Source organism: Xenopus tropicalis, chromosome 7 (assembly GCF_000004195.4).
Source record: "Xenopus tropicalis strain Nigerian chromosome 7, UCB_Xtro_10.0, whole genome shotgun sequence".
Taxonomy (NCBI): domain Eukaryota; kingdom Metazoa; phylum Chordata; class Amphibia; order Anura; family Pipidae; genus Xenopus; species Xenopus tropicalis.
This window is the reverse complement of record NC_030683.2, coordinates 125500955-125518618: the sequence shown is the minus strand read 5'-3', so window position 1 is coordinate 125518618 and position 17664 is coordinate 125500955. Positions and strand designations below refer to the sequence as shown.

General features: G+C 39.5%; 1 protein-coding gene across 2 annotated transcripts in view; it reads left to right on the top strand.

Moving 5' to 3' along the window:
- The window catches only part of LOC100485083 (mucin-4-like), a 75296-nt gene that overhangs the window by 35999 nt on the left and 21633 nt on the right, over window positions 1-17664 (top strand). For both annotated transcript variants that reach the window (XM_012954018.3, XM_031905823.1), the window contains 8 exons: window positions 2993-3114; window positions 4146-4379; window positions 6513-6605; window positions 10463-10592; window positions 13397-13456; window positions 13549-13608; window positions 15949-16008; window positions 16894-16944. In XM_012954018.3, the coding sequence (XP_012809472.2) occupies window positions 2993-3114; window positions 4146-4379; window positions 6513-6605; window positions 10463-10592; window positions 13397-13456; window positions 13549-13608; window positions 15949-16008; window positions 16894-16944 (810 nt within the window). The remainder of the gene's footprint in view (window positions 1-2992; window positions 3115-4145; window positions 4380-6512; window positions 6606-10462; window positions 10593-13396; window positions 13457-13548; window positions 13609-15948; window positions 16009-16893; window positions 16945-17664) is intronic.

Genomic DNA, 17664 nt, shown 5'->3' with positions numbered 1-17664 from the left:
AGTTATTTGAAGAAAAAAGAAATGTCCGAACTGTTCTGGGTTTCTCTCTATTGATATAGAATATAATAATGTATGTAATACGGTTCATATGATATTTATTATGATATTGGGGACTTACTGGGCAAGAACCTTATATTCTATTATATTATATAGAATAAGTAACATGCCCAAAAATACCCAATCACTGTAGACTAGTGATGGGCGAAATGTTTCGCCAGGCATGGATTTGCGATGAATTTCCGCGTTTCACCATTGGCGTTTTTTTTTGCGAAATGGATGAAAAAATTCGCCACACAAAAATGCGGCGCACGTCCAAAAAATGTCGCCTGTGTCAAAATAATAGTTGCGCGTCAAAAGAATAGCCGTGGGTGACAAAAGAATAGCCGTGCGACGAAAGATTGGCCGTGGGTGACAAAAGAATAGGTGCGGGCGACAATTCGCTCAGATTCGCTCATCACTACTGTAGACTATTGGATCTGTCATGTTCAAAACAATCCAGTTGCCTAATGATACAAAAAGCAGCAATTTAGCAGGATTTTGCAATTGGACTGATTTGAATAAGGAGATTCTTAAAGAAATTATCGACTTCCAAGAGCTAAAAATTCGAATTTGACCATTTGCCAGTAGTGAATTTGCAGCGAATTTCTGCATTTCGGCATTGGCAAATTGTTTTGCAAAACTTTTGGTTTGGTGCGTCAATTTGCAAAATTCTAGTTTCCGGGGCGACGATTCAAAAAAAGTCACAATTTCGACAACTTTTTCCCCCCTCTCCCCCTCTACTGTCTTTTTCAGCTCGGATTTTTAAGTAAATGTCAGACATTTGTGAAAATGAGTTTAGTCAAGTTTTAAAAAAAATTCAAAAAGAATGGGTAATGTTAGAGGTTAAGTAGATCTGCCCCTATGATATTGGCCATAAGATATTCTATTCCAAAGTTATATGAAATTTTTTTTTTTTTTTTTTAAATCAGAACTGATTTGGGTTTTTCTCTATTGATATAGAATATAATAATGTATGTAATACTGTACATATGATGTTTATTATGATGTTGGGGGCAAGAACCTTATATTCTATTATATAATATAGGATAAGTAACATGTCCAAAAATACCCAATCATTGTTGACTATTGGATCTGTGATGTTCAAAACAGTCCAGTTGCCTAATGATACAAAAAGCGGCAATTTTGCAGGATTTTGCAATTGGACTGATTAGAATAAGGAGATTCTTAAAGAAATTATCGACTTCAAAGAAGAAGTTAAGCTGCTGCCTCATTTAGGATCCCGCTGTGTATTATAAGGATTATTGATGCCCAACCTGTACTCCTCCATTGTTAGGGTATTACTGACTCAGTTGGCTGTTTTTTCATTTCTTGGTATAAGCCTGAATGTTTCCGGACAGCTGGAAGTGACGAGCAAAATTAGCCTGTTTAGTAGTGATGAGCGAATCTGTTCCGTTTCGCCAAAAAATTCGCGAATCTTTCAAAAGATCCGCGAAACAGCGAAAATGTCATGCGACAAAAAAAATTGTTGCCCGCGGCTATTATTTTGTTGCGCGGCTATTGTTTCGTCGCCCGCGGCTATTATTTTGTTGCGTGGCTATTGTTTTGTCGCCCGCGGCTATTGTTTTGTCGCCCGCGGCTATTGTTTCGTCGCCCGCGGCTATTGTTTCGTCGCCCGCGGCTATTATTTTGTCGTGTGGCTATTGTTTCGTCTCCTGCGGCTATTATTTTGTCGCGCAGCTATTGTTTCGTCGCCCGCGGCTATTATTTTGTCGCGTGCTATTGTTTTGTTGCGCGGCTATTATTTTGTCGCCTGCGACAATTTTTGGACGTGCGCCGAATTTTTCCGCGGCAAAATTTTTCATCCGTTTCGCGAAACAATCCGCCAATGGTGAAACGCGGAAATTCGCCGCGAATCCATGCCTGGCGAAACTTTTCGCTCATCACTACTGTTTAGTTGAAAACTTAATGAAATGGTGAAATTTTGCCAAACTGTTGCTGAATGTATTGGGGTCAATGGGCCTTTTTTTCAGCATTTCTAGTATTGCCATTAGTGGGGGGGTTTTACAGTATATTGTTGTTTCGTTTTTTTCTCAAAAAATTCCGAGATAATTCTAAATATTTTTTCAAAAAATTTAAGCGTTCAAAAACTTTGTGACTTTTTAGACTGACAAAAAGCATGCGAGGTTTAACTTGTCTGGCTTACAGTATGTATATATCAATATTACTTTTCTAAACAATATGTATATAGTTATACAGAATAGAGAGGACATTGTTATTTCTCACTAAAAACATAAATAGTTCTGGATGTGAATAGTGAACAATAGAAAAAGAACCAGGGTAAACAATTTTCCACCGATAGGTGCCCTTTAAGAGATCCATTTTTTTTATCACAAAACTTTAGAGTTTCCAGGAGTTTTTTTTGAGGTTTCTGTTCAACAACTCAACTCAAATTTTAATTTTTGCAACTTTTTCTTGCACAGACTTGCACAGAAGTATAAGACATTCGAGAAAATGTCCTCAAATTTACTGGAGTCTGAAAATTGAAAAAATGAAAAATTGTAGAATTTTAGTAAATGTGCCCCTAAGGTATGGAGATGCAAATTAGGAAGAAAGATCCCTTATCCAGCAAACCACGGGTCCGGTGCATTCTGAATAACGGGTCTCATACCTGTACCTTGTACTGAGATACACTCCGAGCTGAGGGAGTTCCCTGAAATAAATTGTAGAAAGGCAAACAATTAGAAAAATATGTAAAGAACAGGCAGAATGCATTTATATAACACACGTCCTATTGATCATCCCCATTTTTAACCAACAAGTTCTAGGTGTAAACTCCCCCTTTAACCTTGATAATTTGTCACATGACTTTGTAGTCCACACACAACTAAAGCTTGGTTGAGCAGTGCAGTGCAGTAGGGTGTAGATCCGCTTTAATGAGGCTATTCTCATTGTTGATGGTGTTTGTCATATTGTCTCCTTCACATCCATTTAGGTGTTCTGTATGAATACGGGAACGCAACTGACAGTCTGACCGCAAGAACTGATGGTGGTGCCGTGTTGGTAGATCTTACTGTCAACTTCCCTTTTGGGGGAAACACCTATTCTTCTTTTTACGTGAGTTATACATATATACTACTCATTGATTGTTCTGGAAACATACACAGATACCCTGGGGTAAAAGCAGCAACTGCACTTACCATTTAAAGGGAATATAAACCCTCCATAAAAGTGTCCCACTGCGCAACAAATGAATAAGCTAACCAAATATGTCATTACAGATGCAAGAGAACTGACCAATGAGAATGCTGATTCCCAGCACTGTGTCAGCCATCTTGCTCCTTGAGATTATTGTGTCATTTTGGCTTCATGATATTAAGCTGTAATTAAACAGGGTGGAACTGATACCCGACTGGGGCACATTGTCTGGAAACTGCATTGGCAAGTGCTATACCCCTGCACTGTTATCTTCCAATAGACCTTTAAAGGATAAGTAAACCTTAAAAGTAATGACAACTTGCTCAGGTTGCTCTGCTCAGGGAGGAGATGGGAAAGGGCATCTGAGGCTTCTGGTCTCTTTCCTGAGCAGAGCAACATCAGAACCCTTCTCTGTGTCTGTACAGTAACAGGAACTGACCAGCAGGTGGCGCTGTTAGCTCAGAAACTAAAAAATAAATAATTAATGCAAATTGCAAAAGTGCTTAGAAAAGCACCCTGAGCAATTTTACATTTAGTTTTTGTGAAGGTTTACTTATCCTTCAAACTTGCCAGACATGCAAATTCCACATTTCACCATTGGGGAAAATTTGCCAAGAAAAAATGTCCATTGATTTTAATGTATTTGGAGAAAAAAAGTTGAGCATTTAAAAAAGTTGCGCCGATAAATAAAAAGTTGCATGGTAGGAGTGGGAAAAATAACCACTGACTTTAATGTATTCGGAGTAAGAAAAAAAAACCAGTGTGCATTAAAACAAGTTGCACATGTAGAAAAAGCATTTCACAATTTTTTTACCATTTCGCTAAATTTTCACCAGTTTTGCAAGTTTTTCGGCAAAGCGAAATAAGGCACATTCGCTCATCACTAATTTTTCTCCAACTAAAGCCCCACTGATACGAGGGTTTCATAAATGATTGTCTTTCTGTTCTAGGTGAGCAACTATGGATACCTGAATTTCAGTGGACCCCTTATTGCCCCGTTTCTGGCACAAATTTCTACCGCAGTATCTGGTGACATTTACTACCGGCAGAGCGCTGATCCCAGCCTCCTGGCAAACGCAACGCAAGACATCAACACCTACTTTCCAGGTTTAGGGTTCTCTGCCCAGTGGGTGTTTATAGCGACATGGGACAAGGTGCCACAGAATGGAGGAACTGCCAGTCAGGTATCACTTTTATGTTATTTCTCAAAGCTATTCTGCATCATAATCTCATAATAACTGTTCTGCTATTTAAAACTGGCAAAGGGGAGTTTGGTAATATATATATATATATATATATATCTCCACATAAAAAAATGGAGCACTCATGGGACTTACATACCTCCCAACATTTGAAAAATGAAAAGAGGGACAAAAATATTTGTTTTGACCACGCCCCCTTTTGTGGCCACGCCCCGATTACCACACCCCATTTTTAAAAAAATACCCCTTTTATATAGATGAAATGGCGGGAGCAGACGAAAATGTGCTATACCCTCATACTGAACGACCTAAGGAAAACAATATAGCAACTCCTACAGTTAAATACAAGTATAGAGAGAAGGCAGTCAGTTATAAGTGAGTTATAACTAAGTACCAGTTTTGCCCCCCCATACACAGTAGCCCCCCCCATACACAGTAGCCCCCCCATACACATTACCCCCAATACACAGTAGCCCCAATACACAGTAGCCCCAATACACAGTTCCCCCCAATACACAGTAGCCCCCAATACACAGTAGCCCCCAATCACAGTAGCCCCCAATCACAGTAGCCCCCCATTCACAGTACCTCCCATAGGCGCAGCCTTCGTCTGTGGCTTCGTTATGCCTCTCCTTGTGCAGCGCGACAGGCCCTTTTATAAGGTTGCGCCCGTGCGTAATGACTTCACACCCACAGGCGCAACCTTATAAAAGGGACTGTCGCGCTGCACAAGGAGAGGCATAACGAAGCCACAGAAGAAGCAAGAACATCCGGCTACAGCAAGCGCATCCCGCTGTGCCGGATAGTTCCATGAATGTCCCGCAATGCGGGACATTCATGGAACTATCCGGGACAGCGGGATGCGCCATAAAAAGCGGGACAGTTGGGGGGTATGGACTTATGAAAAAGCACATAAGTTTATATTAGTTTGTCAGCGTTTCTATCCTACTAAGAAGACCTTTCTCAAGACATCCCAAACATACCAGGATCCCACAACCTAAAGTAGTCCCTTGATTTTTATACATTATATATATTTGATACATTATATTAAACATTATATATGTAACCCCTTCTTGGCTGTGAATGCAGACCCGTCCAGATAGATAGACTTTAGAGCATGGGGTACTTGGGACTCTAACACACAGGATGGGCCTTTGATATATGGAAAGATCAAGGGGTATGTAGTGCAATTACAACTCATTTAGCGGTGTACAAAGTAAATGAAAGAATGGACGCCAGAAGGTTCTTTTGTGCTACAACAGAACTTATTTATTTCCCAGACAAATGACCCACAGGGTTATACAATACTCACAATATGGATTAGGCAGGTAAAGGCACAGCAGATAGAAAGAGAGGGTGTCCACCGGTTTATCCCACCTCAGCCGAGTGTGGGCAGGGTAAAGGCAGCCAAACAGCACGGCACCACTATGGGGAGTAGTCAGGATAAGTATCCTGTATCCTTAGGATGTACACCTTAGCGGTCACAGATCCCAAACAGCCGACGGTGGTTCAGGGATAAGTACTAACCTGATACCTGTGTCTTAACTGCGGCCCTACATTAAGGCAACAGTGTCTGTATAGGAGAATACTCCCAGCTAATCTCTCCTGGTTGGAGCCAGAAACTGCTCTTTCTAACTAGACTCACTATCTTACTTTCCTAGAAAGTGCTTTTACAGATATTATCCTGATACTCACTACTCCTCATTCACGGGGTCCCTGTTCCCCAACTTCACTAGAGCTAGATGCAGCCTCTAGGTTAGATAGCTTTACTGGGGCCCTGTTGATCCCAGGCTCAGTGGAACTTCCCCCTGGATCAACAAATGCAGCCAAAGAGGAAGACCCACCCCTTTGCTAAACACTATATTAGCGTGCCAAGGGGGTAGTCTACCTATTAACCAATAAGGCACATATATATTTTATACATTATGAATCCAAATGCTACAAACAAATCCTGTTTAGGAACTACTGTATATAATACCCGGCAAACTCCAAGCCTGCAAAATGACTTTACATTATTTCTTTTAATGCATCAGCGCTGTCACAATTGTGGAATATGTCTGCTCTATTTCTACTGTTTTTCAATATGGGACCTCACCGATATCCTCTCTTTTCTAGGTGAATACGTTCCAGGTTGTTCTCATCACAGATGGGACCATTTCATTTGCTCTTTTTAACTATGCGGATATTCAGTGGACAACTAATGCACAGGTAATTATGATATTTGAAATGTGTTTTAACTAGTAATGAGCAATTATTTTTGCCAGGCATGAATTTGCTGTGAAATTACTCATTTTGGCATTGGCAATTTTTTTTTTGCAAACCTGCGGCGAAATTGTGGCGTGTCAAAAATTCAGCAAGTGAGGAAAAAGTTGCGGTCGCGTCAGAAAAAGTTGCAGTTCTGTCAAATAAGTGACGGGCATGTCAGTCACATCAAATAAGTAAAAATAAATTGCGCAATTCAAAGAAGTCGAGCAGGAGCCGCATTTCACAGATTTTTTCCCGTTTCCTAAATTTTTCAGCAGTTTTGTGAATTTTTTCACAAAGCAAAACAGGACAGATTCGCTTATCCCTACTGGGTACAATGGTAAATGTTTATTTAATGCACAGGGCATTTCAATCAGATTTACTTAAACACACACACACAGCTTCTATAGATATAATTTCTGCATTAAAGGAGCGATATTATTAATAGTTATATAAACATAAGGCTGGTTTCCTGGCACAGAATAACATGTACCTGACTGCAGACTGCTTGTAGGGAGAACCTGGGTAATAACTCCTTAAAGGGCCATTGCCCGTACCTTTACTTGACATCAAAGGAAGCACTTCCAAGTGGTAATGCAACAAAAATCACTTTAATCACTCGTCTTATAGGGAGTCACAGCATACAGGTAGAATCACAATGTTCAAACAAGCCAGAAACTGTTGTGCTTACCAAGGGTAGCTACTTTTGGCTCTTCACCTCTGAGCCCAGTCTCTATGGGATCTCCTGTCCCCACCTGGCTCAGCAATCTGGCACTCCCTGCGGTGCCCCTTTGCTATTCCACCAGGCCTTTTACTGGCAGACTCTCAGCCCGAAGCTCCTTGAACCTTCCCTCTAGCCTACCCCTATCTGCTTGGGTCCCTATTCTGTGGATGATCCACTGGAAACACTGTTCCCTCTACTCTCCTGGTTGGGGCAATAGGCGGCCCATACTACATAACCCTGACTCAGACTACTTGTGCCTGCTCCACTTTCAGCTGCCCTGTTCTATCCTTACTCTGTATGCAGTTCTTCTTCTCCTCCAGCCGGCCTCTTCCTGTGTTCTCCCATAAAGACCCTTAATTCTGGGTGTGGTCCCTTTTTATACATTCCACCCCACACTGCCTCTAGTGGTCGGGGTGTGAACTACACTCATACAGTTCCAATAAACATTAACCAAATTCTACTGCCACCTAGTGGTCACACACAGTAATGACACTTTCCCCCCCACATACAGATAACATTCATTTTTCACCTTCTAACATGCTGCATAGGTTCTATTCTGACCATGATACTCCCTACATGGAATTTGTACTGTATTTTCTCCATCATAGAGTAAAGAGGCTGCTGGGACACTGTTAACGGAACAATTGTGTATGAATTCATAGTAACCAGAGACCAATAGGGAAATCCATGCAGTCAGACAATTGCAGGTGTAAGTTGCCGAGTGCTACAGAAACTCTCTGCTCGCCACACAAATCAATATACATGCAACTCTTATAGGGCACCTACTGGTGGAAAATTGTTTACCCCACTGGAAGTGCAGCCAGTAGAGACTACACTTTGGTTGGGGGAAACCGTAACATTTTGTGCAGAAAATGCTTCTAACGGGCACTATGCCCCCAGCAACAGGAGGGGCTCCCAGTGTGGGCGGCCATGTTGTGACACTAACATGCACATGGCACTTAGTGCCCCAGTTTGCTCATTATGTACATGTGTATGTGAGAGCCCCAGCTCCCCAGGGCCAACAGCTACATTAAAGGGGAACTAAATAGTGATGAGCGAATCTGCCCCATTTCACTTCTCCATAAGATTTGCGTAATGGCAAGAAAATTTTTGAAACGCATTTGTTGCACAATTTTTTTGTCGTCCGTGTCTTTTTTACATGACCACGCCCACTTTGACTACAAATCCCATAACAATTTAACATCTAATGAAGGGTGAGGCATGCTGGGAGCTGTAGTCCAGCAACATTAGGGCTGTATTCTTAAAGCAATATTGCCCAATAAAACTTTCCCCCAAATCCCCATTAAAATGCAAGAAATCCCCCAATGAGAATCCCAGCTGATGTGAGTAAATCCGGCTCCCTGTTCTCTGTTCCTGCAATTGGAGTTGGGAGCAATAAGCACAGTTTCCCAGCACTGAACAAGTCTGTCCCTTTATCCCCATGTCTGATTCCTGTGCCATATAATGAGGGGAAAAATGCCATCATTATCTCTATATGTAAGGTACCAGCAAGGGGCCTGACACAGTGCTGGGAATCAGCATTCTCATTGGTCACTTCTCTTGCACTTACAGTCACATTTTTGCTCAGTAGAATTCTCATTGGGGAATTTCCTTGCATCTATAATGTTTTTGTCAACTTCTAAAGCAAAACTAGGGGGCGCAGTGGGACAGCGTTATGGTTGGGTTTACAACCTTTAATATGCAGAATACTCCTCCAAATGAAAATCCCTGCCGATACACTGATATGCGCCCTTTAATTACACATGGAAAACAATTCACCAATGAGAATTCTACTGACCAAAATCTTAATTACAGATGCAAAAGAACTGACCAATGAGAATACTGATTCCCAGTACTGTGGCAACTATTTTGCTGATATCTTACATACAGAGATGATTGTGCCATTTTGGCACCATTATATTACACTGAAACCAAACATGCTCTTACTGTTCCTCATTCATGGGATCCCTGCTCCCCGACTTCCCCAGAGGTACAGATTCCTCTAGGGTCAAACACTTCTCGGCCTTGTTGATATCAGGCTCCCTGGAACATCTACGTGGTACAACAGATGCAGGCCAAAGAGAAAGATCCATCCCCTGCCAGAGTTGGACTGGCGCACCGGGATACCGGGATAAATCCAAGTTGGCCCCAGTCCTGCTGGGCCCCACAATATGCCCCACTAGCCCCTGCTGGCAGCCCAATTCTCTAATTTCTCACCCACCAGCACCCTGCTAGTCACCTGCTCACCTATCCTTCACCCTGCTGGGCCCCGCCGAGCCTGACAACTGTGTTCTGGAACCAAACCATTATTGCAGCGAATAGGAGTTTAAATTAAAAATGGACATGCATTCCACAGTGGAACGCACGGCCATCTTTAATTTTTTATGCAGGCAAAACTTTGTATGTATAAAGTTAATACTTAAATTAACCAATTATTATGTGATCATAAATTATTTTCTGCAGTGATCTTAATTATATGTCTGGGTAAATATGACTAAAGTGTGTGGCAAAGGGCATACAAATGTTGGCACCATGCTCAGTGCATTTTTGGACCCCAAAGTTTCACTTTTACCCTTAAGGCCCCATATTTTGTTGCAATTTACTTGAGACATGATGTACAAAGTAAGGTGGGGGCAGTGGTGGAAGTGGCGAGTGGGCCCCTGTGGTAAGGTTCTCTGGTGGGCCCCAGGTGCCCCAGTCCAACACTGCCCCCTGCCAAACACTGTAATATAGTGTGCAGGAAGTGGTCATAAGGCACATAAGCCAATAACATGAGCTGTGCTAATAGCTAAATAGATACATGGGCATCTTCCCAGTAACCGTGAAATAAGGAATTGTAGGGATTTAAACCCCTGTAAGGTCCTTACACAATAGAACCCTATAGGGGACAAGTACAGGTATTTCTATGCTGCCATTTGTGCAGCAATACAAAAAAAGTCACAATTATCGCACGACAAGTCATAAAAGTTGTGGTTTTTGCGACTTTTCCGTTACTTTTTTCGTTCATGCTTTTTTCATTTCAGACCTTTTGATAAATGACCATTTGTGCAAAAGGGTTTTTATGTGGTTTCTTAAAATGTGATCATTTCCCTAACAGGCTTTTTGGTACAACGGAACCCAAGTTTATCAGTTAAATACACCAGGATCTGTTTTCAATTGGACAACCTCAAGTAACGTTAACTATCCTGGGCGGTGGGCTTTCATGGTAGGCACAGTACAACCTGTAGGTATGTATAACAGCTTTGTATATTTAGGAGCCGCTAATATCTGTACCGCTAGGTAGAACATTCAGCCAGAAACCTTGGAAACGCCAACAAAAAATATGGCAAAGGGCAAAGCAAAAATGTTACTTGTTATTTGGTTCATTCTGCAAACTGATTCAGCCACCAGATATCATTTTTGGATTCCTCTATGTCCTGATTTAACAGTTTATAATTGTGTAAGTTATAATTGTATTTTCCGTTTGACCACTTACGGGCACATTTATCAAAGTCTGAATTTCAGACATTAAAAAGCACGATACAAAAAATTTGGATTAAATCCGATATTTTCTGATGTGCGCTTAGAGTATGAAAATTTCGGATCGTGGACGTACGAATATATTGTGGTGCGATCCGAAATTTCCGAAATTTTTGTATCCGAATGATCGTAAAAGGCTCGAAAAACTTTCTGACTTCAGTGCAAATTTTTAGTATTCGGACTCATCATACATTGATAAATGTGCCCCTTAGTGTTGGATAGAAATGACTTTGAAATCATATGATGTTATGAATTCAGAATAAATCAGGACATTCGGTGATGCTTCCTTGGTATCACATTTTCTTTGTACTTTACTCTCAAAATCTTAGGCTGGAGAAAGAAATTTTATATGGTATGGGATCTTTTATCCAGAATGTTTGGGACCTGGGGTTTTCTGGAAAAAGACATTTCAGATCTTAATCTGTTAAAAATCAATTATGAATCCAATATGTATTTATGTAGCTTACGTAACCAAAGTACTGTTTTATTATTAAAGAGAAAAGGGAATCATTTAACCATTAAATAAACCCAATAGGGCTGTTCTGCCCCCAATAAGGGGTAATTATATCTTAGTTGGGATCAAGTACAGGTACTGTTTTATTATTACAGAGAAAAGGGAATCATTTAACCATGAAATAAACCCAATAGGGCTGTTCTGCCCCCAATAACGGGTAATTATATCTTAGTTGGGATCAAGTACAGGTACTGTTTTATTATTACAGAGAAAAGGGAATCATTTAACCATGAAATAAACCCAATAGGGCTGTTCTGCCCCAATAAGGGGTAATTATATCTTAGTTGGGATCAAGTACAGGTACTGTTTTATTATTACAGAGAAAAGGGAATCATTTAACCATTAAATAAACCCAATAGGGCTGTTCTGCCCCAATAATGGGTAATTATATCTTAGTTGGGATCAAGTACAGGTACTGTTTTATTATTACAGAGAAAAGGGAATCATTTAACCATTAAATAAACCCAATAGGGCTGTTCTGCCCCAATAAGGGGTAATTATATCTTAGTTGGGATCAAATACAAGATCAAGGTATAGGATTTATTATTCTAAAACCTGTTATCCAGGAATTCTAAATTACGGGAAGGTCATCTTCCATAGACTCTATTTTAATTAAGTAATGGAATGGAAGTTTTTTATAGTGCAAAAAAAACTTGAATCTTAAAAAAACAAACAAACTTGAAAGTTGATAAATCACCCCCTCAGTGTTTTAATGATTTTTAGAATACTTAGGGGCCCATTTACAAATCATTGAGTTTTATTTTCTCGAATCAGATTTTTAGCACTAAAAGTCACTGAAAAAAGTCTTCATGTTTTTGATATAGACTATGGGGCACATTCACTTAGCATCTTTTACTTCTAGATATATTTGAGATTTATGAATGGGTTTTTGCCAGTACTCAGTTTTTCTGATATCATTTCTCGAAAAATGTGAATTTTTCAGAAATTTTTCCTCAAAAAGGAGGGGCTCCCAGTGTGGGTGGCCGTGTTGTGGCACTAACAGGACCATAACATGGATAGGAAAATGACACCAGGAGAACCACAATGTAGGCTTCTACCAATTCTTTTGAGCTCAAAATATAATATAAGGGTAAACATAATTAAACCATGGTTTAAAGGCTCCACAATTAGTTATGAACGAATCTGTCCGGTTTTGCTTTGCCGAAAAATTCAGGAAACTGCTTAAAAATTCAGGAAACGGCAAGAAATTCATGAAAAGTCAATTGACGACTTTTTATCTGCAACATTTTTATGCAAGTCAAACTTTTACACTCAACATTTTTTTCTTACTCCGAATGCATTAAAGGTCGATTGGCGTTTTGTTTTTGTTTGTTTTCTTGCTGTGAGTTTTTTGTCCTGATTCTTTCTTGCCATTTTTTTGACTTGGTGACTTTTTTTTTTCTCTGCTACTTTTTTGCAAAAAAAAGTCACCAGTGGCGAAATGTGGAAATTTAGCGGCGACTCCATGCCTGGTGAAGGAATTTGTGCATCACTATCCACAATACCAGAGACAGCATTCACTGCTAGTGATGCGGGAATCTGTCCCATTTTGATTCACCATAAAATTAGCGAAACTCAATTGTTGTGCAATTTTTTTTTGCCCCCAGTGCTTTTTAGAAGCGACCACGCCCAATTTTGATGCAGCTATGCAGTTTTGTTGACTCACCTTATTTGACACAGCCACACTCTTTTTGTCGCAACTGCCCCCAATTTGATGCACAACAAAAAAAATTGCGTGACAAATTTTTCCACTGCGAATTTTCACGGAAGTTTTGTGAAACAATTCACCAATGGCAAAATGTGGAAATTCGCTGCAAATCCATGCCTGGCAAAAAAGTTCACATCACTATTCACTGCAAGTCTTACAAGGGAAACACCTACAGGTGCTAATTATTCCATTTATCTGTTCTCGTGAAACCACGTCCAGTATCTAAAAAACAATTTGTAAAATTGCGAAAATTAAGTTTTAAGCATTTTTTGCTTTTTTTTTTTTTTAAGAGAGCACAACACCAGAGACTGTATTCACTGAAAGTGGCAGCACAACCGAAACACAAACAGGTACTTTATATCATATTTTCCTGTTCTTCTGAAAACATCATATTTATTGGCGGTTATTAACGGTAAATATTTTTTATTTTATTATTTTAAAGACGCGACGGAACCAGAGACAACATTCACTGAAAGCGACACTACAACAGAAATGTATACAGGTACTAAATAGAATGGGACCACCAATGTATAAAACTCTGCCTCTATATAGTCTTGGAATTCCTCTGTGACTTATTGAAACCAAGAATAAACTAATTTTCTCTAAAATTACAAATGCCAAGTGATTTATTAAAACAGCCTTTTTTTTAAAAAAAAAAACATGGAAAAACGTGAACAAATGTGAATTTTTGAAAAAATTTCCCACCTACTGCAAAAACATAAGGATATTTATTAAAACAGTCTTTTAAAAAAAAAAATCATGATTGAAAAAAAACCATGGAAAAACGTGAAAAAAAGTGAATTTTTGAAAAAATTTCCCCGAAAGTTATGTTTTTGCAGTAGGGGGAAATTTTTTCAAAAATTCACATTTTTTTTCACATTTTTCCATGGTTTTTTTTCATTCATGATTTTTTTTTTTTTTAAAAAGGCTGTTTTAATAAATCACTTGGCATTTGTAATTTTAGAGAAAATGAGTTTATTCTTGGTTTCAAAAACCACAAAGATGAGTGTTGATAAATGGACCTTTAACCTAGTAAATAAAGTTGTGTGAGAACATTCGTTTCTTATTAGTGATGAGCGAATCTAAGATTTTTGCCATTTTGTGAATCTTTTGAAAGAATAGCAAATTTTTCAGTGAATCAAAACTTCGCAAAAAGGGAAAAATGTTGCGTGTCAGAAAAAGAATTGTTGCATGTGACAATGTGTTTGACACGTGGCAATTCTTTTTATGAGAGAGACAATTCTTTTTGGCACGAGACAATTCTTTTGATGAGAGACAATTCTTGTGATGAGAGACAACTCTTGTGATGAGAGACAACTCTTGTGATGAGAGAGACAATTCTTTTTGACGCAAGACAATTCTTTTGACGTGAGAGACAATTCTTTTTGATGAGAGAGACAATTCTTTTTAGCGCAAGACAATTCTTTTGACATGCAACAACAAGTTTAATGCGAGACAATTCTTTTGATGAGAGACAATTCTTGTGATGAGAGACAATCCTTGTGATGAGAGAAAATTCTTTTGATGTGAGAGACAATTCTTTTTAGTGCAAGACAATTCTTTTGTCGTGCAACAACAAGTTTAATGCGAGACAACTCTTTTGACGCTCGCAGCTATTTCTGAAAGAATAGCACATTTTTCAGTGAATCAAAACTTCACAAAAAGGGGAAAATGTTGCGTGTCCGAAAAAGAATTGTTGCGTGCGACAATGTGTTTGACGCGTGACAATTCTTTTTATGAGAGAGACAATTCTTTTTGGCATGAGACAATTCTTTTGATGAGAGACAATTCTTTTGATGAGAGACAATTCTTGTGATGAGAGAAAATTCTTTTGATGAGAGAGACAATTCTTTTTGATGCAAGACAATTCTTTTGACGTGAGAGACAATTCTTTTGACGTGAGAGACAATTCTTTTTGATGCGAGAGACAATTCTTTTTAGCGCAAGACAATTCTTTTGTCATGCAACAACAAGTTTAATGCGAGACAACTCTTTTGACGCTCGCAACAATTTTTGGACGAGTGGCGAACTTTTCCGTGGCAAATTTTGTCACTCATTTCACACAAAAAAATCCGCCAATGCCGAAATGCGCAAATCCATGCCTGGTGATTTTTTTTCACCCATCACTATTCCTTATGCAATTTTACTTAGCAGGTTTTACTTGCTTGGCATTATAGTATATTTCTAGTGATGAGTGAATCTGTCCCGAAAAATTTTCAAATCTTTGAAAAGAAAAATCTGCAAAATGGCGATAATGTCGCGCATCAAAAAAAATTGTTGCGTGTGTCATTTTTTTTGACACGTCCAACAATTGGTTGATGCGCACGTCAAAGAAATGAAGCACACAACAATTTTTTTTTTTACGTGTCATTTTCTTTAGGTGCAACAATTTTTTTTTTTACGTGGGTGCCAATTTTTTGTCATGCAGCGAATTTTGACACTTGTTTCGCCTGTGAAACATGAAAATTCACCACGAATCCATGTCTGTCAAATTATTTTGCCCATCATTATATATTTCTAATTATTAATAGAACGGGGCTGTATCACTTTGAAGACAAAAATCATAAATTGGCAAAACTGCATTGGAGTCAAGGGGCATTTTTTTCCCCAGCACAAAAATACCATTTATTTCCGACAAAACAAATCATATGGAGAAATTCTAATAATGTTGTTTTCTTTTGGGCAAAATAATACATTTTATTCCTGGCAAATACAAAATGCACGGCCATTCTAACAAGGTCATTGGTCTTTTTCCCCCACATTTTTTCGAGTGCAAAAATGAATTAATTTTTTAATTTTTGGCTCATCCCTTGTTAATAACTTCACTGTCTTTTGTATTAAGGCACCATAATTCCAGAGACGACATACACCCCCAGCTACTTTACAACATATTCACAAACAGGTACTAAATATTATGGGGATTATTTATGTAGTAACAAATCACTTTAAATTTAGCAAATTTTCCAATATGGCTTCATTTTTTATTTTTTTTTCCTAGCTTTTAAAATGTTTGCATTCATCTTCTGCTTCTAAATGGGGGTCACTGACCCCAACAGCCAAAAAAAAAAACTATTGCTCTGTTGTACTATTACCTTTTCTTACTTATCTTTCTATTCAGGCCTTCTCCTACTGTATATTACAGTCTGTCATTCAAACCACTGCCTGGTTGCTTGGGTATACTGGGCCCTAGCAACCAGGTAACTGCTGAACAAAAAGTTGGTTAATTGCAAAACCAACAAAAAATGAAGACCAATTACAAACTTCTCAGTTTGTAATATCACTGTCTCAATATCACTGTCTGCCTCATACAGAAAGTTTCAATCTTTTCCTAAATTTTATTGAAAATAACTTACCCAACTTCAGGTTTGGACTGGGCCGCGGGGCACCGGGAAAATAACTGGTGGGTCCCAGTGGCCCAGACCCGACCCTATTGCTGCTTCCTCTGGCCTCCGATGTCCTCCCCTGATGCGTTTCACATACGCGCGTTTAGGGGGCGACATCAGACAGGGGGCCCTGTGAGGGGGGTTAGGGGTGTGTAGTGGGGGCCCCTGCAGGAGATGTGGCCAGAGGAGGCACCTTGGGGGGTGCGGGGGCCTTTGGGGTAGTAGCCCCGGTGGGCCCTGCACCCACCAGTCTGACCCTGCCCAACTTTACGATTGCAATTTAATTCGATATATTCTTGTAGTACAGCCTATCAGGGTATCAGGGAAAACAATATCATGATTATCACTAAATAAACAAAGGCAAAATGAAACAAACACTTTATTTTTTATTTATTTTTTTTTAGCACAAAGCACAATACAGCAAACCACAGAGCGTCAAGTCATATACAGAAATGGTAATATGCTTTTTCATGTCTAAATCTTTCATTATGTTGCACAGTTGGTTATATAATCTGAGTGTAACAGTGTAGATCAGGGATCCCCAACCTTTCTTACTCGGCAGCCAAAGTCAAATGTAAAAAGACTTGGGGAGCACCACAAGTACCATAAAAGTTCACGGAGGAGCCAAATAAGGGCTGTGATTGGCTATTAGGGGCCTCTATGCACCCTATCAGCATACAGGGGCTTTATTTGGTAGGAAATCTTGTTTTTATTCAACCAAATCTTACCCCCAAGTCAGGAATTCAAAAATAACTCCCTGGTTTGGGGGCACTGAGAGCAACATCCAAGGGGTTGGGGAGCAACATGTTCCCCCCGAGCCACTGGTTGGGGATCACTGGTGTAGATGAAGACAAGGATAAGTGGCACAAGTGGCATTGTGAGAAAGTAGCAGCCTACTGTGTGCAAGTGAAACCTATCCAGCCCTACCCTAAGCATAGATATATAAATTATGCATAAAACCATATATATGCCCATTATCAAAAGACAATGTTGGCAACGATAAGAGGGAATTACAAGGCAAAACCTGGGGATTTATGCCCTTTTCCTACCTTTCCTATACTACTGCAAATATGGTGGACTTCCATAGGTCCTTCCCAGACAAGTCTGGATTTGTGGAAAGGCCACAACGTCCCAGGCCTAGGGTGGCATGAGAAGAATGGATAAAAGAATGGTGG